This window comes from Zeus faber, assembly GCF_960531495.2.
Source record: "Zeus faber genome assembly, chromosome: 18".
Classification (NCBI taxonomy): Eukaryota; Metazoa; Chordata; class Actinopteri; order Zeiformes; family Zeidae; genus Zeus; species Zeus faber.
The window spans coordinates 3,483,176-3,508,152 of NC_137210.1; the positions used below are offsets into that span (position 1 = coordinate 3,483,176).

The 24,977-nt window shown below is 43.6% G+C and overlaps 1 protein-coding gene across 1 annotated transcript in view; it reads left to right on the top strand.

Annotated features, from left to right (window-relative positions):
* Positions 1-24,977, top strand: part of lrp1bb (low density lipoprotein receptor-related protein 1Bb) — a gene marked incomplete at both ends in the record, with an annotated part of 302,444 nt that overhangs the window by 248,257 nt on the left and 29,210 nt on the right. Inside the window, 19 exons of the mRNA XM_080019511.1 lie at positions 617-816; positions 1,385-1,573; positions 1,667-1,815; positions 2,108-2,201; positions 3,644-3,760; positions 4,836-4,955; positions 6,785-6,904; positions 8,096-8,212; positions 9,609-9,715; positions 17,503-17,635; positions 18,097-18,203; positions 18,439-18,571; positions 18,894-19,016; positions 19,127-19,249; positions 21,228-21,368; positions 21,725-21,859; positions 23,153-23,272; positions 23,570-23,811; positions 24,566-24,789. Of these exons, the coding sequence (XP_079875637.1) occupies positions 617-816; positions 1,385-1,573; positions 1,667-1,815; positions 2,108-2,201; positions 3,644-3,760; positions 4,836-4,955; positions 6,785-6,904; positions 8,096-8,212; positions 9,609-9,715; positions 17,503-17,635; positions 18,097-18,203; positions 18,439-18,571; positions 18,894-19,016; positions 19,127-19,249; positions 21,228-21,368; positions 21,725-21,859; positions 23,153-23,272; positions 23,570-23,811; positions 24,566-24,789 (2,694 nt within the window). The remainder of the gene's footprint in view (positions 1-616; positions 817-1,384; positions 1,574-1,666; positions 1,816-2,107; positions 2,202-3,643; positions 3,761-4,835; positions 4,956-6,784; positions 6,905-8,095; positions 8,213-9,608; positions 9,716-17,502; positions 17,636-18,096; positions 18,204-18,438; positions 18,572-18,893; positions 19,017-19,126; positions 19,250-21,227; positions 21,369-21,724; positions 21,860-23,152; positions 23,273-23,569; positions 23,812-24,565; positions 24,790-24,977) is intronic.

Consider the following 24,977-nt stretch of genomic DNA (forward strand, 5'->3'; position numbering starts at 1 on the left):
GTTGAGAAATATCACATGTTTTGTAGTTTTGCAGCATTAGGGCAGAGCTAGTTTGGAGCTGTATCTTAAAACACTTCACATTTGGGATACTTTGAGTATTGGCAGATATCAAGTGCCAAGCCTATCCATTACTTTTGTTGAACAGAATAGACTGATATTTTGCAGTCACTAGGACTGAATTATTGACATTTAATCAAAATATCTCCATTAGAGATGCCTACCATGCATCTACTGTATAGGTCAAACAAGCTGAATATCATGTATGTGTTTTAGAGCAACTGATCTGAAACCAGGACCAGTATTGGTCTATTCCTACTGAAAGTTGTTTGATATGGCTTTTTTTCAATGATGGTATGTGCTCATGTATTCTTGTTTGCTCCTCCAAAATATGATGTAGTTGTCTCAGTGACAGTAAGTACACTGTAAGCAAAGGAGTAACCAAATAAATTACTCAAAATATGAAACACAGAGGATATCGAATGTCACTATTATTTTCCCTAAGAATGGGTCAAGAACGTGGTGGTCTGGCCTATGAACTGCCATGTCTGCCATGTTTTTCTACAGCCATTTATTTTTTGATTTTTTTGCCTCCAACACGCTTAATACTTCTATCTAGCTTTGCATTCTGGGTGGACTGCTGCGAGTCGCCTCACATCGGACGTATCGGCATGGACGGCCGCGGGCAGACGGTCATCGCTGACACCGAGATCCATAGCCCCATTGCCCTCACCATTGATTACACCACCAAGCGCCTCTACTGGGCGGATGAAAACCATATCCTGTTTGCCAACATGGACGGTACCCAGAGACGCAAAGGTGAGACATATTTGTCTGCGCTGACACCAATTACGGAGTCTCGGAAACAGGAGGAGACTCGCGGTCAGCTCTGGAAATGAAATATGTCCGAGGCGGGACCTTTTGCCACCTTAGAATAAGTTCCACTGGTCTTTACATGTGGCCCATTAATTATTCATAAACTATTAATATCTAATAGGCAGGCATCTCGCGTCAACTTGTCAACTTGCTCAGGTAATGAGTGAGTATTGATAGGTTTGCCTTTTTATGTGAAGTCCTTTTAAAAGAATCAGCGTTTTGACTGCTGTTCATCGTCTTAATTGTTCGTACCCCGATAAATAACGGTTCTCCTTACGGTTTTACCCGTGTCGAACTGAAGAAGGGTTACCGTCAATGATATCAAATAACACCCCTGTTGATAAATGGATTGCTTTTTAACACCTCACACCTCGCGCAGTGTCCCTTCTGATTTACAAAGCGATACGTAACCGGCACTTTCGGTGCCGTTTATGGGGCCGAAACCTCGGGCATCAAATCAGATATATTTGATTCAATCGCCGCCCGTTTCCTCTCATTTCACCCTTGCCAGTGTCGTACGATCACATCCAAGGGGTGATAGCTCTGACCTTATTCGAGGACTTTGTCTACTGGACGGATGGGAAGTCCAAATCGCTGCGACGGGCTCACAAGACGACCGGGGAGCAGGCGATGGAGCTCCTCAACTCCTGGCAAGCCATCAAATCCATCAAAGTGTACCATTCGCTGCGGCAGCCGGAAGGTGGGGCATTCTGCCATGCGCTCTGTTATGCTATGAATACAAGTGGCAGCGTGCCTAATGCGTGCTTCCCTGCTTTTCTACTTCTCCGTACAGTACCTAAGCATCAGTGTCAGGTCGCAAATGGAGGATGCAGCCACCTGTGTCTTCTCTCCCCGGGCGGCGAACACAAGTGCGCCTGTCCGACTAATTTCTACCTGGCGTCGGACAATAAGACTTGCCTTTCCAACTGCACCTCCAGTCAGGTAGCTAAAGTGCTACTCGCACGGCTGAGCGCTTATTTCAACTGTTGCCATTATGTTTTGTTTTTGTTTCGTTTTTTAGTTCCGATTGATCTGTTTCCCTTTCTAAAAAACCCCCCCAAAATTCCGGAGAGTGCTCCTCGTATTTCTGCTCTCTTGCTGTCATGCTCCTGTGGCACAACTCCCCGGGAAGGTGCCGCATGTCGTGCTTTGAAGAGCCTTAATGTTTTCATGTTGACTTTGAATTCTTTTTGTGTTTTCTGTGTGTGTGTGTGTGTGTGTGTGCGCGTCGCAGTTTCGCTGCGGGACTGATGAATGCATCCCGTTCTGGTGGAAGTGCGACACCGTTGATGACTGCGGCGATGGTTCGGATGAGCCCGCCGACTGCCGTGAGTGCCTGTAGAATCCAGATGCTGGATCCTGAAAATTAAAGCCCTGAAATAAGGAAAAAAAATTGAGTGGAGCTCTGCTCAGGGGGATTTTTCAGATTTTACTAAAATCTGAAAAAGGAATGTGTTTGTCACGGGGAAAAAAAAATCATTTCTATCGCTTGACATCAAAGAGTCAGGATTAGAATAAAGTTTTATTCACCAGGTACATTAACATATACTAGGAATTTGTTCCAGTGAGGTTTGGTGCAACAATTAGCATAAAAAAAGTTCAACAGTCTGAAAGAAATGGAGTAAAAATAATGATAACATCTAATCAAAAAAATTGTTTTAATTTAAATAAATTCAAATTCTCTACATACAAAACTCAATACTACAGGGTTGGTTTGTTATTGAAATCATAAGGTAATAAAATAGAATCACTCCAGAATCACTTTTATGACATAGATTATTCCAGGAATGTACAGCCAATCCAGCATGGTTGGAAATGGACACTTATAAAAGTAGATGACAATGAGAGTAATGAAATATATATACGGGTGGTGAGAATAAGGTTGCATTACATTACATACCCAATTTCACGCCTTGAAAGTTGATTATATTTTTTTTGCATGAAGTCCTTGAAAATGAAAAATTGGTGTTTAAAAGTACTTGGAAGTCCTTGAATTTCATTTTGATGCCAGAATCAGCCATGGTACACATTATGACACACTACATCATAATAATAATTATTGATACACTTTCACCTGGATCTCGTTAAAATGTCCAAATGATATGTTATTGTTTTCTTTTGTTACTTGGAGGCAGAAGCAGAGTACTTCTTCTGAGCCTTCTCATAAAATGTATAGTTTACAACCTAAAGAAGAAGCGACTTTATAACATTGACGTAACTATGATACCGCATCATGGTTAGTTGATGAAACTTGAGGAAAATACATTTTCAAATGTATTTCTAACATGACAAGACAACATATATGAAAGATGACAACCAAGATAAGCTCGCCAACTGTCCCTCCTGGTAGAAGCCATCCTGCAGGCACACCTCCACCCCCCAACAGATAAAACCTGTGTTTGAGTGTTTGAAACTACGTGATAAGATATTTCCATAAAAATATATGAATTAATTCCCTGATATCCCCACTGCCTTGATTTTTAAATTTGTGTAAATTTAAGTAATGATAATAAAATCAATGATGAAAAAAGTAACACTTATTAGCTCTAACAGAAAAGTGAAATGGGTGAGCTACCTTGCAGTGTACCAGGAGGGTTTGCTGCACAGTTTATCTCCTCCACGGGGGGTTCCAAGTGCATTTGGGAGACTCTCCAATTAAGCTTTGGCATTCCCTTTTAAGTTTGCGGTGAATTGAGTGTGTGTTCTATCCGCACACGGCAACTGTATGTGCATTTGTAAGATACGACGCTGTTGATTTCCTCCTCGACAGCGGAATTCAAATGTCAACCGGGACGTTTCCAGTGCGGCACCGGCCTCTGTGCGCTCCCTCCCTTCATCTGCGACGGGGAGAACGACTGCGGCGATAACTCGGATGAAGCCAACTGTGGTGAGGAGCCGACGCATGTGCGTTTGGAGCGACAGGACTTTAAACATACCGTCCTGTTCAGTTTACAGTAGAAGTGCTTGAAAAGTCCTTGAAATATATATATACTGTGTATATATATATATATATATATATATATATATATATATATATATATATATATATATATATATATGGGGTGTCGGGATTCCGATTTGAAATAGAAAATTGATGGAAATGAGAAATCATAAGGAAATCACAAGCAGGTTCGCGATTCCTCCCGTATGAGCTTTTCTTTGGTGGGGGGGGGCGGCGCAGCTTGAGCCAGAGCTCGCAGCTTGCGCCTTCTAATAATTAAAAGAAAAAGTGCACTCCAATTCAGTAAAATACGATATTTTACAATATGTCCACTTGAGCGGGCAGAATAGAGATCGGCAGCTTGTGAGAAGTGCTAGAACGCACCGCTTCATAAGAGTAGTTAACGTTATGGATATGATTTGGATTGTGATATCCAAGATAAGATAATAATTAATAGTTAAATGGTGCTGTGATATGATGAGTAGAATTAGGTACAAAAAAGATTAGAGAAGTGCGGTAACGATGGCATAGCCGTCAGTGCTGAAATAAAATGCATATGTTTTAATCGAAGATCGAATCCAATCCTGACCATAAAATCGAAAGTTAAATTGAATGGTGGATTTGGAGAATATATATATAAATATAATATAATACATATATATAGATATATATATATATATATATACAAATAATGGACAATGAGTTTCAGACTAACTCATATTTTAGAGATTACATTGAAAAGTGAAAAGTTCATTTGTTTTGCATTGAAGTCATTAAAAACCTTGAAGTCCTTGAAAAATATTGTGCTTGAAAAAGTACATGAAAGTCCTTAAATTTAATTTTGTAATGCCAGAATGAATCTTTTGTTTAACCTTAGTGAGTCCTCGAATAAACATTCAGTGAACATTTCCTTTGAGAAGACCGTATGAGCAACATTGGACAATTAGTGAGAGATAGCGGCAACTCAAGGAAGCCACAGAAAGCACAGCGATGATGACTTTTTTTCATTTTTGTCTTCCAGAAACGTACATCTGTCTCTCGGGCCAGTTCAAGTGCAACAGGAAGCAGAAATGCATCCCCCTCAACCTGCGCTGCAACGGCCAGGACGACTGCGGGGACCTAGAGGATGAAACCGACTGCCGTAAGGATCCCCCACGTATTACCTTCAGATACAGCATCTCAGACGTGTCCCTGGTGTGACGACTTATCTGCTTTCATGATGGGATGGAATTTCCACCAGGTCTTTATTTTTTCGCTCTCAGTAAGATGCTAGGCAAATTACCGCAGCGTTTTTTGGATCCATTTTAGAGACACGAGACACCTCTAACAATATGCAGTAGCTGATTAGGTATTCAGAAGGCGGCCCTGGTTTTATCCCGTTCCTGTGAAGGGCGGGTGGCGGCGCGGGGGGGGGGGGGGGGGGTTAGTTATCGCTGAATCGCACTGCAGATGAGAACAGAATTTTCACTGATATGATGTAACTTCACCCATTAGAGCATCGCACCTCCGACAAGTGTTTCAGGCTGCCATATATTCGTCTTGCACGTTATTGGGAGAGAAGGTTAAATTGGCGGCGGAGGGAGGGAGGGAGAAACAAAGGGGCTGGTGGAGGACGGGTGGATAAGAGATGAGTCGGCAAAGCTCTAATTAAGGTGAAGGCGAATCAGGCGGGGGGGGGGGCCCTCTCGGTGATGAATGCACTTTCCTCAAACAAACTCGGCACTGTTTAAAATGTCCGCTCTGTGTTAGTGGGGAGGGTTTTATTTTTCCCGCGAGCGCCGTTCTCGCTCCTTGGGTTTCAAAACTGTGGCGTGCGGCCCACAGACTGGTCAGGGTGTAGGCTCGTGCATTTTATATTTCGCAATGAAATCATATAATATTAGTGGTGGAAAATAACAAAGTACAATTCCCTAGTACATTTTTCAGGCATCCAAACTCACTTGAGTATGCTGAGTTTCAAAGACTTTGGACTTTCTCTCCCTTTGCCTTTCAAATCTCTACTACATCTATGACTGTACTACATTTCTAACTTTAGTGTTTTATTTCACCTGGATTTATATTTATATTCATTTTGTATTGGATTTCTGGATTTGTGGATTTCTAGATTGGATTAGATATGGATTTATATCTATCTACATTCTTGAAATCAGGAATTTCATTGATATCTATCAAAAGCAGCTCACTTTTATATCTACAGTATCTAAAGCTACTTTTACTTTTAATACTTACATTACATTACATTACAATTCATTTAAGAGCTAGTAATTATCTATTTTTACTTAAGTAAAAACTCTTCACAATTAGGGCAGCGGGAGCGGAGATAAAATGGAATGATGAATGTAAAGGGACTGAAAACCTAGTACAATACATTTGGCTCTCAGGCCAAACGTCTGCTTTGGGTGGGTCCTGGTGGACCTAAACTAGTGGGGAAGTCTCCAAGGTTGTCTTTTTATTGTTGTTGTTGTTTTTTTGGGGGGTGTGGGATTTTCCTAACATTTCAATATTTCGACGAGATTTTCTAATCTCTCGTTCTCTCTAAAGCCGCGTCCACGTGACGGGATTTTTTTCATTTGTGAACAACAGCGACAATTCTGAGCAGCGCACATTTCTCGACTGACATTTGCAGATTTTCAGTCTGCTCTACACCCACATAACAACTGTCGTCTTTGAGCAGCACCAGTCCAAAGACGGAGAACAGACGGGTGGAGTTCTGTGGCACTCAAGCACTCGTGAGAATGTGTCTTCCCGTGAGATTCTTGCCAGAGGCAAAATATCTTGCAATATTTTGACACCAGAACAAAGACGGATGCCATACAGCTCCATGCTGTGGTAGTCGCCCTCTTTCTCCTTTCTTTGGCTTCGCCATCCACATCTACACACACAAAGGATTTTAGAAAGACTAGCCCTGAAAAAAACAAAACAGGTAATCTGGTTCCAGCTTAAACAAAACCATTCCTGTGCCGTCCACAGCTGAGAGCACCTGCTCGCCGGATCAGTTCCAGTGCAAGGCCTCCATGCACTGCATCTCCAAGCTCTGGGTGTGCGACGAGGACCCTGACTGTGCGGACGGCTCTGATGAGGCCAACTGCGGTGAGTCTGACACCGACAAACAAACAAAGACTTCATCATAAATCACTCAAGGACCACTTGTATGCCAGTTTCCAGAAGGCCGCAGTGAAACTGATTAGCAACTACTGATTAGGAAATGAATTTATTGGTTTCACTCTCGTCCCTCTCTATCGCTCTCTCTCTCTCTCTCTCTCTCTCTCTCTCTATCGCTCTCTCTCTCTCTCTCCTGTGATGTCTTGAGGAGAGCGGCGTGAAGGACATCCACCCGCAGTCAGTTAGAGCTAGCAGGCCAGCAAGAGCCATGATACTTGAAATGGGACATACAACCAGCCCCGCACACTCACACACACACACACACACACACACACACACACACACACACACACACACACACACACACACACACACACACACACACACACACACACACACACACACACACACACACAGACTGCTGAGTTTCCACTCATCACCACTAAACACACTGGGTCAAATCAATTTATTTCGGAGCAGGTAAACAACCTTGAGTAGCTTTTGTTCAACAGAACAAATCAAAGGCTCCGCAGTGTGCGGTGGCCCGGGAAGTCAGCCGGCAATGCGCAAATCAAGTATCCTTAAACTGTGCTTTAAGACAGTGCAGGAACGTGAAAAGTGAACCAACTCGGCCAACGTTCCCCTCTGAAGTAGCTAAGTGGGACAGGCAGCTAAAAAGGGAGGTATCAATCTACTTTTTTATCTCTTTTGTTTTTTGTAGAGATAGCAGCATTTCATCTTGGAAATGTCTCTAATTACCTAGGCTCTCTCAAGCTGCTCTTTGGGGTTATCTATCTATCTATCTATCTATCTATCTATCTATCTATCTATCTATCTATCTATCTATCTATCTATCTATCTATCTGTCTGTCTGTCTGTCTATATCTATCTATCTATCTATCTGTCTGTCTGTCTGTCTGTCTGTCTATCTGCCTCTCTCTCTGTCTGTCTATCTATCTATATTGACCCTCATCACCATCCTTTTGGTGTAAACCATCATGCAGCCATGTTTTAAAGTTGGAGAAACCCTGAGGAAAGCGTAATTATGCGTGGGGAAACATGTACACGATATGATAACAGGCGCGCCCCGCTATTAATATTTGTGTTTATTTGAAGTCATTTTCATCTGCGTGTTTGTTTGCCCCCCCCCCCCAAAAAAAAACAAAAAAACAAAAACAGATGAAAAGACCTGCGGACCTCATGAATTCCGCTGCGAGAATAACAACTGCATCCCAGACCACTGGAGGTGTGACAGCCAGAACGACTGCGGAGACAACTCGGATGAGCAGAATTGCAGTGAGTCCCCCCCCTCCACACACACACACACATATACACACACACACACACACGCACACACACACACACACACGCACACACACACACTTCCCTCTCTTTTTGTCAAAGACGCTTGTTAGTTACGCTGCCTCTTGACATCCTACATGCACTTAGGCGGCGAGTGATCACAGCCATTTGAAGATACCTGACTTTTCCTCCCGCCCTCCCCCGCACGCCAACCCCACTCCTGTCTGTGTCTACGGCAGCAAAACTTTCTCGCTATCAAAGTGACGCAGCCGGGTTTTTTCGTTTTTCTTTTTTTTTTCTTTTTATAAAGCGCACATTATTACTGTCTACCCTGGTCACGTCTGTGGGAATACAATCGCGATACGTTGATACCATCTCTTCAACTTGAACGTTTTCCCAGCATCTCGTTTTCCCTTTTTTGTGTGTGTGTGTGTGTGAGATATCCATCATCACTTCCAGAATGTAACTTGTGTACGCACAAAGACACCGTTCACCCCATCTAGTTTATTTATTTATTTATTTTCTGCTTGTATACAGTATAATTCGTTTATCTTTTTTCTCCCCACAGAATAAGCACACTTGTATGCGCGTACATCTGCGGCCGTGTGCGTGCAATAATACGCCGCGTAGGAGATTGTGATGAGTTTGCATTGTGTGATTTATTAGCCGCATATTCCCCTGTACCTATTAACGTCACTTAAAATGCAAATAAAGCCCAGTCATGTGTTGAATAGTGAGGAATTAAGCAGGTGGGCAGGCAGACAGCGAGGCGGCTGCAAATCAAATTGCGCTGCAATGCCTGCTGGGAGCCTCCCCTCACAGCACAGCTCATAACACACGTCCTGAGTCGGCTAACAATCCACGATAACAAGAGGAAGGCCCGTCACTCCGGATCTGACGCAGCTGTTTGTATGTGTCCTAATATCCTGTCCTCGGGGACAGGGCCCCGCTCTAAATGAGTGCAATGGGCGTTGCCAGATTTTTGGCTTTGGGGAGCAAAGCCACCGTCGCACCCCCCCACACACACACCTCCACAGACACACACAACCCCCACCCCCCCTACCCCCACCCACCCACCCAACACACACACACACACACACACACGCACACACACACACACACACACACCACCACCAGCTCACCACACACCCCTCCGCCGTGAGAATGGCTGTGAATGTATTTACATCCTGATGGAGCCTCGCCAGATTCTTGCACAAATATGACTATAATTAGTGAACAAATTGCTATTGCCAAGGTATTAGCATGGGCTTCCGTTTGGAGTGCTGTTTAACGCTACAAATGGAATTAGCCAGTGAGACGCTTCATCTATTGTCTTTGTTTTGGTTGGTTTGTTCGTTCATTTGTTTGTTTGTTTGTTTTTCCGATTCAGAACCAGTCACCTGTATTCACAAGGACTTCACCTGCGCCAACGGGGACTGCATCTCCTCTCGCTTCCGCTGCGACGGGGACTACGACTGCAGCGATAACTCCGACGAGGTACCGTCGCGGCGTGACAGTTTTTTATTTTTCTTCTTTTTCTTTTCATTTCTCTTTTCTCCCATTCTTTCCCCGCCTTGACGCTCCCCTCCCGAGTTCATGAACTTCTGAGATCCGAGTCAGAAGATTTCATCACTGAAACAGACCTCGACGTAACCACGACTACAAAAAATAGTGAAACGAACCCTCCCGCCTGGCATCAAAAATGTGGTAGTGCCACAAATAAACAAATGCGAGAACTGAGACGTTTTTTCGAGCGACTGGAGGGGAAATATAAAGAAGTTGCTTTGTAGACAGGAGAACAACCTTGTCCCGTTTTGACACATTACTAAACCAGACACGTAACACACAACTTCCTTCCGTTGGTTAAGGTTGCATAACCTTTTGAATGATTTCCTGTCGTTTTTTTTCCCGTATCTTTTTAACTGTGCACCTCTCACCCTGCCCTGTTTGTTTGGGAGGGTTAGAATGAGGTTAAACGCCTTGTTGACAGTGTAGCTTTACGGCCCGCATCAGGAGATCTTCCAAGTCAATATGCCCTAATCTGCCTGGGCATCGGATGCCGCACCCGACCGAATGTGGTAAGACTCTGGCATCTGGTGTTGCTGAGGAGATCGCAAACCAGGTTTCGCCCAGCGCTGGAAAGAGCCTGGGCAGAAACCCCTAAAAGATGACATGGTTCTGAAGTGGTGCAGTGGCCATCTTTTCCCCAAAGATCAATTTAAAAAATATATATATTTCAATAATATTTTCTAATTATCTATATAACTTTGCTGTATTGTATTGTGTTGTATATAGTTTAGTTATCATAGTTTGCACACATCACATCACCTTAAGCCCTTAAAGAACGTTGAATCTCATTTTCGGTTTAGTAACATTGGCTACAGTAGACTGTCAGGAGGAAGAAGCGCAACTTTCTGTCTCTAGTCTCTAATGTTAGCCCGGATTTGCTTCCTTTTTCTTTCAGCAAAGCATGTAAAGTCTGTCTGACAATATTGTGAGTTTCCTGTTTTCGCATAGATAAAATTATTTAAAAAAATGTTTTCGTTTGGCCCTTTGGACCGCTTTTAAATACAGTGGTTTTCTCAATAGTAAAGCGTTCGGTAAGGTCGTGCTATGCACAGTTATAAATAGTTGGAACCAACAGTTTAGGTTATCCCATGCTAGCATCAAAGTGGAATCTGATCGGCTCATCACCAATAATAGGATAGCTGCTTGGAACCTAATGGAATGTGACCGGCTTAAACATTGGCAAACTCGGATTTGCTTTTACAGCCAGTTGTTTAAAGCACACTGAAGCCCCAATTGCAATTCAGTGTGCCTGCTGGGTTTGCTAGAGGTCAGTGGATGTGCGTCATTTAATTTCTGGTTAATGTCACAAGTTCACGGAAATCTCTACTTTTCATTAAGCGGTTTCACTTGGCAATTAATAAGAAAAATACATCACTGAGCTGAAAAGCTGTCACCAAATTGAAAGCAAGAGCTGAACCACATCCATATTCACAGTCTTAAGTAGTGTTGAGCTGCCACTGTCGATATCCCGTTGTCAGGCTCGCAAGAAACTTGCTCACGACACATCATTTTCATAATATCAATTAAAAACACTTCATTAAATTGCCAGATTAACTGTCATATACGATCAAAATTATTATAGCTATTCCGGTGATCTGGGCTGGATTGGGACTCATTTTCAGCCCGGGAGTTTCATGTTGCTCACCACCCCACTTTGTTAGGGATGGGTGTGTGTGTGTGTGTGTGTGTGTGTGTGTGTGTGTGTGTGTGTGGGGGGGGGGGTCCAAAATGACAAAATTGACAGTTTTACCTCCACAATATGTTTCATTGTGCATGGGTTTAACACTCATCATGAAGAGGTCTGTAAAAATTAAAAGATTTTAATTCTTTGGAATTCAATAAATGTAAATAAAAAAACAACTTTTATTTTGAAATTAAAAGGCTGTACAACATGTACATTAGATCTCAAGCCTATAGACTTATTTTGGGTGTTCATCAGTGTCATTCATATGACAGAAAAAGCTATAAAACTTTGAAAATTGAGTCAGGGTTAGGGTTAGGGCTGCTCTCATGCCCCATCGGCATCCATTGTTTGGTGTGGGCGGGCCACGCTGGTTTTTATCCAATTGGGCCATGGGGGAGTATCAGTAGCATTGTGTGTATGTGTGTGTGTGTGTGTGTGTGTGTGTGTGTGTGTGTGTGTGTGTGTGTGTGTGTGTGTGTGTGTGTGTGTGTGTGTGTGTGTGTGTGTGTGTTAGGGGTGTCAGGATTCTGCAGTGTGCATTGAGGTATGCGGCGCACCAGACCAGTCTGGATCCGACCACAGGTTTCCAAACTCCAAGTCGGTTCGCAGCAGGGAACCGCAGTCTTGACTGCCCCAATATGGCGGCCGTGTCGGACAATATTAACCACAAAAATACGGGGAGAATCGTGAACCTGCTTGTGATTTCGAAGTTCAAAATCAAATTCTCATTTAGATCCATTTTTGAATCGGAGTGTGTGTGTGTGTGTGTGTGTGTGTGTGTGTGTGTGTGTGTGTGTGTGTGTCTGTGTGTGTGTGTGTGTGTATGTGTGTGTGTGTGTGTGAGAATCTGAGTCACTGATTCAGGTGAGAAGTCACAGCAGCGGCCGGAGCTACAGCAAGTATAGCGATGATAAAATTCTTGTAAATGCGATGATAAAATATTAATTATTGCCTCGTCACCAGCCCAACAACCAGGGTTATTCTTCTCCTGTGGGATCTGATCTCTAATCTGTTCTGTTGGCTGCTCTGGTGAATGGGAAGATGAGCCATTCTTTGTCAAACAAACCACATATAATTTTTAAACTGAGTGCATGCACTATGAACACACTAAGTGGACCTACTAAAATTTTAATGACATGGGTGAAAGAAATTGTAAAATAGGATGATGGTCCTATGGTCAATCGTTCCAAAGCCCAATTTAGGAACTTGCAAAGTAGATTCTGAAACAAGGAATAACAAAGAATCGACCCTGCTTGGTGGGCTGCTGCATATTAATTCTAGAGGGCCACCAGACAGCCATGACAGTTCTTTGAACTCTCAGATAGCTTTACCGCAATACACATCTTTCACATTTTGCATCTATTCCTGGTAAAATAAATTACAATATTTTTTATAAGAATGACAAGAGCACACCGACAATACAGCTTTAGACAGAAGTAAAAAAAAAAAAAAAAAAAGGCCAAGCATGTTTTTGAATCCACAAAAAAGTAATGGTAATCATAATAATTTGACCAATAATAATGGTAAAAATAATTACAATTAACTTTTATTTAAGTAAGAAAACAGTTGCATCAGGAAAGGTTTTATCACTTAGCATATTTTAGAACAGATGCACACAATCTGCAATGTCCTCAATATCGGTAAAGTATTTCTGTTGTGGGGGTGGTGTTGTTCGAGTAGCCACACTGGTCTTGGTTCTAGGTAATTGGGCCCAGGATCAGTGTGGCTGTACGCCTGTTACTCGTTAGACGAATCAACAAGCAACAGGTGAAACCCCCATCCCCACACACACAAGAGAGGAGCCCTGCACCAGGCTTGTTCCAACTTACCCACTCTTTACAATAAAACTGGTGCTTTTCAATTCCATTGCCTATTTCTCTGTGTCCGAGGGTCCTGAAAACTGCCACATTATTATTTTATTATTATTATTATACATTTCCATCAACGTATCATAACGTATCAAAACACCAGCCCGCCATGGAGCTTTGTTCTCAGCACTCACCTTTGTCTCACTTAGGAATTGTGATATTATATCCCTTGTCACGACTAAGTTCGGTATCAAAAATGTAAAAAATACAAAATAATGTTTACAAGGTAAACTGCAGGCTTAAAGATCCAATTTATTTTGCGGTTAAAATAACATCTAGGCTGCGTAGGCATCAGAGCTCATCGTCACAGCATGTAATCCAATCAAAACGCTCAAGCGTTGCGCATGCGTTCAAGTCTGAAAGGCAGAAGAACTGGGGACGCTGCGCTTCCGTCTCGCCCGCACTGGTATATATCGCGGCTCAACTTCCGCTTTCTCCTCTTTTCGATGCGGAGCGCCTCGGAAAGTCACCGTACCACAGCACAGTAATAGATCTGGTCTCTCCTTAGGGAACCATGGTTGCCTATGCAACCTAGACGTCCCCCATAGCAGGGACTGCGATCTATTACTCATGGGACCATATACCATCATGGGACCATATACCATCATATACCATACGCGATCAATTTACCCAAGGGAGATTCACGTAAAAACATACCCTCGCGTGTCCGTCCCAGACATGTCAGTGAACATGTGAGAAAAAATGCTTATGGGATACTTTCTGTAACAATTGCATCCTTAGATCTGTGCACCAAACACGGCATGTGGCAGAGCACACCAAGTAATGTACAACATTTAAAAACGCACAAACATATGAGGGGAGCTCCAAGACTCTGCCCGACATATATATATATATGCCCGATTTATATATATATATATATATATATATATATATATATATATATATATATATATAACAACGCTGTCCCTGTCTCCTCTTGCGCCACCGTTTCTGAATGTGGCCCAAGGTGGAGTGTGCGCGCAGGCCCTGAGGGCCTCTCCTGCTCCTATGACTCCAAAGGCAGTGGAGGCCAAAGGCTGCCAACTCAGTGGCTTGACTCTGAAACTGAGTGGTAATGACCTTTGGTGCAAAAGAAGCATTAGGATGCATGACCACTCTATTACCTCCACCCTCAAACTGTATGTACGATGGGTGGACTGACAATGCCTGCAGCTCGCCTACCCGTTTCATCCGAGGCGAGCACCAGCTGAAAGGCTGTCTTCAGAGAAGCTATTTTGATGTCTGCGACGTGTAGGGGCTTTAACGGCCCCCTGACAGAGCCCGCAAGATTATCAATAAGTCCCAAGTAGGGATTAGGGATGTCCGGGCGCAGGTGCAGGCGTCGTACGCACGCCATAGAGTGAGACGCCAGCAGATGACTACCTGGCATGAAGCCGTCCAAGCCCAAATCATATGCGGAAATAGCTGTCAGATAGACCGTTAGTGTAGCGGATGCTTTCCACTCAGCAAACAGTTCCTTCAGGAGCTGTAACATTGGCCCTATAGGGCAGTCAGAGGGGGCCTTTCTTCGCTGTTCGCACCACTGGGCAAAAATAAGCCACCTCAGTGAGTACTGGGAGCACACAGAGGGTGCCCTGGCTCTCTTTATAGTGGCAATCACCACATCTGAGCAACCCGAAGCTCGGAGCTTCTCCCTCTCAGGCACCAGGCCTGAAGGCGGCAGAGGCCCTGGTACAGGTGCCAAATCCTTCTGCGAGCCTGTGTGAATAGGTCTTGCCCGAGGGGGAGTTCCCACCAGGGCCCCACACTCATGTTACACAGATCGGCAAACCACAAATGGCTGGCCCAATAAGGGGCCACCAGCTGCAGCACCAGTTTGTCCCTGTCCAGCACCAGCTGAATGAGTGCTTCAGGGAAAAAGAGTAGAGCAACCACGCCCAAAAGTGGTTTGTCCCACCCTAGGGAGAACCACAACGGGCACAAACAGGTCCACCTCTGCCCAGCGGAACCGCTTCCAAATCTCCGCCATCACCTGGAGGTTAAGGTGCCAGTCTGTCTCCTGGGGGTTCCCCCTGGACAACAGGTCTGCCCCATGGTTGAGTCAGCCATGGATGTGGACCGCCTGGAGGGAGAAGAGGCTCTGCTCTACAGCAGTAAACGGTTCACCATCTGACACAGGGCGAGGGACCAGACCCTGCCCTGGTGATTGATGTTTGCTATTGCCGACGTGTTGGCTGACATTGGTCTGGGCTGGCAGGAAGTGCTGAAGAGCTAAAAGCTCCCGGGCCTGGTCCACACAGCGGTGGGCCTCAAATCCCCTCACTGGTGTGTGTGCCAAAAAGCGATTCTCCCAACCATTCGACAGCTCTGGGTACACTTTGGGGAAGTGTGGAATGGACAGAGCGTCCTGGCGGGGGCTCTGGCATAGAACTCTCCCTCCAACACAGACACATGTGTGTCCGCAACTGCTGCAGTGGGGAGGCCCAACTTGCTGGCCGTACATTGGGAGACCTCCAGGAGCTTGGGCCTCCAGCAGCCTCAGGGGGTTTGGTTCTAGGATAGGCTTGGGAGCTGGGAAGGCTCTCCTCCTCGCCGGTGTCCGACGACTCCATCTCCATCATCTCCATCTTAAGCATATCCCCTGCTGTGGTTCTGTGTGGGAGCCGGGCTAGCACTACAGTTGACGTCGTGAACAGGACCAGCTCCTACGCGAATTTTAGAGTGGGCTTGTCTTCCAATATTGCTCCTCCTTTGGCTTCACACAACTCATAATGGGATCCGAGAGGTGAAGCAGACATGGAAATACGAGATCCTGGTGGGTTCTTCTTGAGGAAAGTAAGAAAAGAGGAGGAAGTGGAAGTCGATATATACCCGCAGGGGCGGGACGGAAGCGCAACGTCGTCAATTCCTCTGCCTTTCAGGCATGAATTCAGAGCGTTTCCATTGGATTACATGATCTGACGATCAGTCCCATGAGTAATAGATCCATTTTCCAAATCCTTGAGTGAAGTAACGCATTCAATTTTTATATGAGTGAAAATGTCTTCACTACTGAATGTAGTGAAATATTTGAAAATAACTTATCTGCAGTGTATCTGCAGCAGAAAATCCGCTCTTCGCTCCAAGTTCCTTGTTCTCTATGTCTTTGAAATGGCCTATATTAATTAGCTGGTGGAATAATCTCTCACTGCGTTCTACACTAGCAAAACAAAGAACATAAAATATGCCTGAATATTTGGATTTGCGCTGCTTAAAAACGGGCTTGATCGTTTTGCGGTGCCCACACCCGCCTAAACCTACACGACGGCAAATAATTAAATGTTTCACCATTTAAATTAGAAAAGAAATCAACTTTAAATGCGGCATTATCTGGTAATACATGGGGTATAGCATTTATTTTCTTCTATTTTTTGCAGGGTTGAATGATTCATGAAAAAACAGTCCACTCGGTAGAAATGATTCACTGTACGATGCATAATTCAAGGACAAAGACTCGTTATTACCATTCATTATTCTGGCTAATTTATTGCTCTGTTAAACATTTGCACACCGATTTTATATATAATCGCCCCCCCCCCCTTCTATGCATAACAATGCAACCCTCATTAACCCCTTATTATGTGTTTCCCAGAAGCCAGCTTTCTGGGTCAATGGGGGATAGAAAGTTGAAATTGAGTAACTAGGAAAGTGTGATGGTTTTTCTCAACCGCTTTCCACAATGGCCAGTATGGATCGCCTTCCAAATTGTGATGTTTTGTGAGAGTATAATTTTATTGTGATGGAGTGATTTTTATTTGAATGTAAGTGAGCTTTTTGAGGGGTTTCATTTGATTCCTGTACTATTCCGCTTTACTATTGAGAAACGTACCACTCTGCTACAGCTCAGTGTGCTTAAAGGCACTCCAATAGAGCAAACTCCCTAAATCTCCTCAGTTTGGGATGTTCTATCAACAGTTTTGAAGGAGGGAACTGACATTCTAACACTGCCTGAAACGTTCTAATATGGCCTATGAGTTAAAAAATTGCGAACCTATCCTTTAAGCAGTATTGGTTTTCTTTTGACCATTGACCACTTTATCAGACACACATGGATACAAATCTAAGTCTTAATACTGTCGTGCGAATCTACTCTATTTATTTTTACTTTTTTTGCTGGTAACCTCCATCTGTTTGAGTTTTGCTTTGTGCTGTTGTGTCTACAGAAGGACTGCGAGGCGCGCTGTGCAGATGATCAGTTCCGCTGCCACAATAACCTTTGCATCTCCACCAAGTGGCTCTGTGACGGCCAAGAAGACTGCAAGACGGGAGAGGATGAGAGGAACTGCAAGGGAACAGGTGTGGTGGTGGACTTTGGAAGAATGGGAAATCAACAAAGACGAGCTCACTAACCCACATAACATTGTGTACTACGGAGAATAAGGAGATTCTTGGTTGACAGGAAGCTGATGCAGATTTGATTTGTGGAGAGCTTAAGAGTCGCCTCAGCCTCAGTGGCGCAACTTTGATCGGCTCTGCCGAGCTCCAGCCGCGATGATTGGCTGAGTATTTTCAATTGGTTGCCAAAGCACTTAATCCAGCAGCAGGTAGAGAGCAGCACCACTCTCTTTCTCTGTCCTCAGGGGGAAGACGTCATATTTAGAGGCCACATCACATTTTCAACTCCAAACGCCTCCCCCTCCACTCACATTCTATCAGTTTACAGAACAGAACATCAGGAGGGATGTAACAAGCTTTTGGGCTTCTGGCAGTCCTGTTTTTTTTTTTCATTCAAGCTAATCTTATTTTGTGCTCCACAGTTGCCCCCTCGTGCTCCCTGAACGAGTATGTGTGCGCCAGTGGGGGCTGTGTGTCAGCCAGTCTGCGTTGTGACGGACACGACAACTGCCTGGACGGCTCAGATGAGGTCAGTGTGTTCTTCCTGTACCCTTTTGTTTCAAGTTTTTGTAATTATTATTTTTTCCCCAAATGAAACAAAACCGCACTTACTCAACGGTAGCTCACCTTGTCGACGGCAGCTCGTCAAACACACAGACTAGAGCTCACTAAATGCTATGGTAAAATATGAGTCGCGGGTTAAAGCACCTAATGTTGCCTTCACCTAAAGTCGCAAAAAGTTTTTTTTTTATCCACATGGACAGATCGGCTGTGTGAAGGAATGCAGGGAGGACGAGTTCCTGTGTCTGAACCGAGCCCACTGTATCCCGCGGCGCTGGCACTGCGACGATGTGTTTGACTGCGTGGACCACAGTGATGAGGAGAACTGCAGTCAGGGTAGGAGTTGGCCTCAGCCAATCAGAATACGCGTCATGGGCTCCCATATTGGGGGATGCCTCCAGTTACCGTCGACGGTTCACCGGTTACACTCGCTGTCTGAGAGTGAAAGTCACTCTCGCTGGGCTTCGTTAGCAAAAGGCAGTTGGTGTTGGGGTGGGGGGGGGGGGGGGCGGTGGGAGTCTTGATGTTCAGAACTACCCCCTGAAATGCTCTATCATCTTCCAGCCTCTCAACGATCCACTAAAGTTAATGAGTTTGCAGGTTCTCAAAGAACATCCACGAGATGTTAAACTCACGTCGCCTGCCTGTGTGATTGCAGGCACCTTCTTTTGCCGCGCCGACGAATTCATCTGCAACAACACCCTGTGCAAACTCCACGCGTGGGTGTGCGACGGCAAAGACGACTGCGGAGATAACTCCGACGAAGACACGGACATGTGCGGTGGGTGGAAACGTTGGCCCCCTCACTTTTCCCCCTGGTTTGATGTGATTGTAATTCATTCATAGATCATGAGTGATTTCTATATGCGAGGCGGTGCATTTTGTCCCCAGCCAAACTTCCCTGCCCTCCGACGAGGCCATTCCGCTGCAGAAATGACCGTGTGTGCCTACGTACGGACCAAGTGTGTAACAAAATTGACGACTGCGGAGACAACTCGGACGAGGAAGAGTGTGGTGAGAATTTGGTGCATGAAACAAACCTCGCCGTTAAAACAGTGAGTGGAAAATAACCCATTCAAGCCGTATCGTGATGCAGACCTGCCAACTGTGGGAAAATATTTTTCACTCAACAATAGTGTAACAATAGCCGTCTTTGGGGCGTTTGAGTTACTGCAGTTAAATTACTCCATCGGTTATTCACACTGTAGCCATCTCGTAATGAGCCTAATCACATCATATGCGTGCTACTACGGCTAACTACATATACAAATGTATTTATATATGTATATATTAGGATATACGCCTGAAATGCATTATCTGCATTAACGTGTTTACCAAGAGATGCACCGATTGCAATTTTCTTGGCTGATTCAGATTTTAAATCTTTTAAAAGTCTGACCTGCCAATTCCGATTTTCATTCAATTGTGTGTTCAAAATAGACCATTGAATGTTAAATATCTTTTACATTGTCGTCCAATCATTTTGAGTTTATATCTGGATCGGAGAAATCAAATTTTCTTATCATTTGGTCTCATTGGGTATATCTGCTGTACGTCAGTGACAAATACATCACGTGATCTGATCACGCTCGCCTGACAGCTGCACATACAGACTACCGCTGCAATGTTCACTTACCACAATATTGAGATTGCTGATTTTGACACTGTGTGTTTATTATTGTTTATTATTCACTATGGAACAATAATGGAACATTAAATCCCTGAGTTCCAATAAGATAAAAATACAACGTGGAACGGTCACTCAGTTCCAATAAATAGGATATGGGACTGTCACCAAGTTTCAAGTTAATGCAACATGTCACTCTCATTGAGTTTTAGTAGGACACAACTTATAACTAAGATGGAAATGTCCTGTCCAAACTTTAATGAAGGTCTCTTTCACAGAACCAACTGAACCAAATCAGATCACTCGTTTTATTCACTGACTCGACAAGAACCAAGTCTAATAAAAGAGTTCAACCTTTCATCATGAGCAGAACTCGCTCACTAGGAACAACCAGAGCAGATGCTCCACAGTAGTGACAGCGATATGCAGTCCGCACAATTTTGGAATATTGTCAGGTAATAGATTTAATAAAATGTATCTAATCTTCTTCATTTACCTTGAAGTACCTCCAAACAGCCGACATTTTCTTTCTTTCGCTCTCTTTTTTGAGCGTCAACTACGCAACTATGTTACATTACGTTGGTATCCGGTTTGGGTATCGGAGCATTTTCACGAGTACGAGTACAGGAGCACTGTGTCGGGTGTAGAAATTTGACAAGCTCAGAATCGTATATATCAGACACTGATCAGCCGGTCACCGATCATGGCCGATCAAGCTGATAACCGGCTGATTCCAGTCACCGGCTGATCAATCGGTGTATCTCACGTTTTATATGCTACCATTACGGTCACGTTTTGTGCTTGATTATTACTCCCCCTCTTCCCATTTTACCTCACAATTCAGCGTTACGCCTTGTGGATAATAAAGTACCGCTGCGCTGCGTGTCAGTGGATGTTGAGAGAGAGAGGAGAGGAAGGGGAGGGGTTACAGAAGCACAATCACAAAGTCGTAGCATCTGGTCCAATGTGAGGGATGTAGTTTAAATACCAAATTAATGTACGGTATTGTTTTGTATTGATTGATTGTTTTTTGTAATTAAATTACAATGCAAAATATGCATCGTACATGCGTATTATGACTAAGAATTGTGTGGTTGGTACAGAAAATGCGTTCAGGTTGGCAGGTCTGGTGATGTGTTGCGTTATCTGCAGTGCCTGATCATTCCAGGTTCAAATAGTAAAATAAAAAACTCTTATACCTCTGGTTTGGGCTTATTAGTAAATCCAAGAAGATTGACTAAAATGATGGGGAAAACATTTTACTTTCCCAACCTGGACTTTCCCTCTTCCAGTTGCCTTTTTTGGTTCCAGGTTCACCAGTTCGCCCGGACATTCCTTAACCTAAGCCTTTGTGTACCCAAGCAGAGACGGTGGCTGGCAGACCTCGGCCTTGCGGGAAGACAGAGTTCACCTGCAGCAACCAGCGCTGCGTCCCCGCCCAGCTGCAGTGTGACCTCTTCAACGACTGCGGGGACCAGGGCTCAGACGAGCAAGACTGCAAGGCCTGTACGTAGCAACCCCCCTACACCCACCCCCGCTCGACCCCACCCCGCCCCATCCCATCCCCCGCTGGCACCAGCATCCGCATCAAAGCTTCTTCCGGGGGGAGAGATGAAAAGGACAGAATGCCACGACGGCCCCTATCAGGACCCTCAGCGATATTGATGTTTTTGATCTGACGCCTGGTTATTTATGGTAATATATGTATCGTCACGTTTGAGGTGTGTCGTGTGATTTATGGAAAAAAGAGGAAAGATAATGCCCTCTTGGCTTTCATACATCAAAAAGGCAACACACAGCAGGCGTCTGAGATACAAAGGAGAGCTCTGGTGTGTAATCAAAGTCCTGTCTTTTAATTCCAGTTTCCAGCGGAGATGTGTGCGGAAAGAAAAAAAAAACATGTGGAGAGGATGCAATTTGTAATCAAACAAATGCTAATGCCATATGCCAGTGCAAACCTGGCTTCAAGAGAGACCAAAAGACCGGCCAGTGTGAAGGTAGTGTATCATGCTGCGTGCTTTCGTCAGCCCAGTTCAACAATGCAAAAAGTTTGAACTGGGTCATCAAGTCCACACAATAACAAACACGACACGGTGTGTGTATGTTGAGGAGTTGAAATAGGTTGGATAGAATCAGCAGCTCACATCACGGTGACAACCAGTGACATCACCTGATAAAGTAGTTGGAGATCAATACCAAGAAACTGAGGTTAAAGGATCGGTTTGCGACGCTTGAGAAACGTACCACTCTACTGTAGCTTCTCACTGTGCTTAAATTAAATCTATTGGGGCCACCGTTTAAGCCTTAAAAACAAAAATGCCTTTTCAGAAAAGGGAATCTCATAAAAATACACATGTGACAACAATATGTTTGTAGTCACACGTGTGTTTTTTATAACATGTTTTCATTAACATTAATATAATAATAATGTGTTTTACTCAAAGCGACTTTTTGCAATTGCTGCAGTACATTCAAAGATGTTGGCTATGGTAGGATTCAAGTAGGAAGCTGCAACCCCTGTTTCTAATCTTATTATAAAGCTATGTAGATATAGGGAGCGTTACAGTATATCCTGCAAAGGAGCTGCAGAGATGTATACAGCAGAGAGGTAAGTTACTCAACAGGAAAGCATTCAGGGACATTGGGTGTGGTGGGAAAAAATATTTGAATCAGGCCTGGCTTGAAAAATGGAGAACCTACATGTATATTTTAAACTCTAGTCTATATTTGTAATACACTCAAAAAAGCTAGTGCAAAGTGGTCCGGTAGCTCCCCGCAACAGTGGAGTTTATATCATGTTTCTTTTGTTGCCGGGAAGACAAGGAGGAAAAGGGGCACAAAACTAGGAATGTGAGTACTTCTGCATGCAGCCTTTTTCATCTTAGGAGATGATGGCTGTTATTATTCAATCAACCCCTCCCAAACCTGAAGTCTGATTTACAGTTAATGGTTTTGTGCTGGGTAGTTACTACTTCCGTGCGATGGTAAATGCCATCGTGCTAAGTTGCTCTGTAATTCCCTCATTAGTAATGGGTCGTGGCCACTGCTTATCTGGTGGGAAAATGAAAACATCGTTGCAGTGTACCTCTTGTTGGCAAATGCCGGCCCTCCGCCCGCTGTATATCTGGACACGCGTCAACCGCGCCATCTTCGAGTGCAAATAAACGAAGCGGAGCGATGCAGCTGCCGGGGCTTTTAATTTTTATTATTATTATTTTTTCAATAATACTAAAGTATAATATTATCATATCATAACTGATTGACCTCAGCTCTGTATTTTTCTCTTTCAGAAATCAATGAGTGTCTCCAGTTTGACTCATGTGCTCACTACTGCACTAACACTAAAGGATCCTTTAAGTGCACGTGTGATCGGAACTATAAAGAGATCAGTGGGAACTGTATCGCAAAAGGTATGGAGCCAAATTTTTTAACAGAATCATAATGCAGTCACTTTTATTCTATAAATATTATTTCAATATATTAAGGATAAAAATACAGTATATAAATATGAATGTATTAACATGTTAACACATTACCAATACAATGTTTTATCATATGCATATTATATATATATATATATATATATTATAGAAATGTTGTTTTGTCAAATTTGACTTGTTTTTACTGTGATCACACTGTTGTCCAAAACCCCCAGTGGAATTTAGCCACTTTTTGTTTTCTTCGCATATTAATAACTCATCGGGCAGGACCAGAGGATCGAGTGCTCTACATAGCTAATGACACTGAAATCCGAAGTTTTGTGTATCCATTTAACCAGAGCCACGGACACAAAGTACTCACTCGCATCGAGGACAATGCCCGCATTATTGGGATGGACGCTCTGTTTCACCACCAAAAGTTTATCTGGGCTACCCAGTTTAACCCTGGTGGACTTTTTTACAAAGAAACCCTAGACAGAAGTCAAACTAAAACTAATATCAGAAACATTGTAAGTATATCCAAAGGTCTCGTCGGTTGATTTGCAATTCTTCTCCCTGACATATTCAATGGATTTGAGATAAAGTGGTTATGTTTGAGATTTGGAGTATGTGTTTGTCTGTGTGTGTGTGTGTGTGTGTGTGTGTGTGTGTGTGTGTGTGTGTGTGTGTGTGTGTGTGTGTGTGTGTGTGTGTGTGTGTGTGTGTGTGTGTGTGTGTGTGTGTGTCTGTGTGTGTGTGTTTGTGCCTTGCTTGCATGCTTGAAATTATGTAGTTTGAATTAATCTTTTGCTAAATCCATTTAAGATGTGTATTAAATGCTGCCTCACCAACACATTAACTTGGAAATATTCCAGAATTACATTTAGCACTAACAAAATACATATCACTTGTTAAATAAACCAATACAAATTTTTGGTTCTAGTCAAGCAAATGTCAGTTTCGTAATTTTTAACAATATGCAATTGTAATTGAGTTGTTAACACCAACCCAGTATTCACTGACATGGTCTTGTTTACTATCCTCTAAACAGTAAAGGTTATAATTTTTACATAGCTTCTTGTGAATAAAAGGCCGTGGTCAACAGCACAGGTAACCCAATCCAAAAAATAAAACACAGTGGTTTGATTCTCTTGCATAAGAGTACATAGTATCAACTCACTCTCATTAGTTGGAGAGAAAAATCTAGATAAAAAAATCAGTCAATCAAATCTATGTGCAAGAGAAGGAGTGGAACGCCTGACTTTTGTTACTTGGTGGTTCCAGTGTTCGGACTTCCGTCGGCCCAGGGATGTGTCAGCCGACTGGATCACAGGCAATATTTACTGGACGGATCACTCAAGGATGCACTGGTTCAGCTACTATACAGCCCACTGGACTAAGCTAAGGTACTCCATAAATGTGGGCCAGCTCAAGGGACCCAACTGCACCCGCCTGATTACAGACATAGCAGGGGAACCCTACGCCATCGCTGTCAACCCAGCCAGAGGGTAAGGTTGTCCCAACACTTGGAATTTTACAGCTACACTACATTACATGACATTGTGGACACCTGCTAATGAAATTTCCAACTCCAAAATCATGGAGTGAGATATCATTTCTGCTTTATCAGCCTCCACTCTTCTGGGAAGGCTTTTCACAAAAATGCACCGCACCGAGATTTGCTTCCACTCAGCCA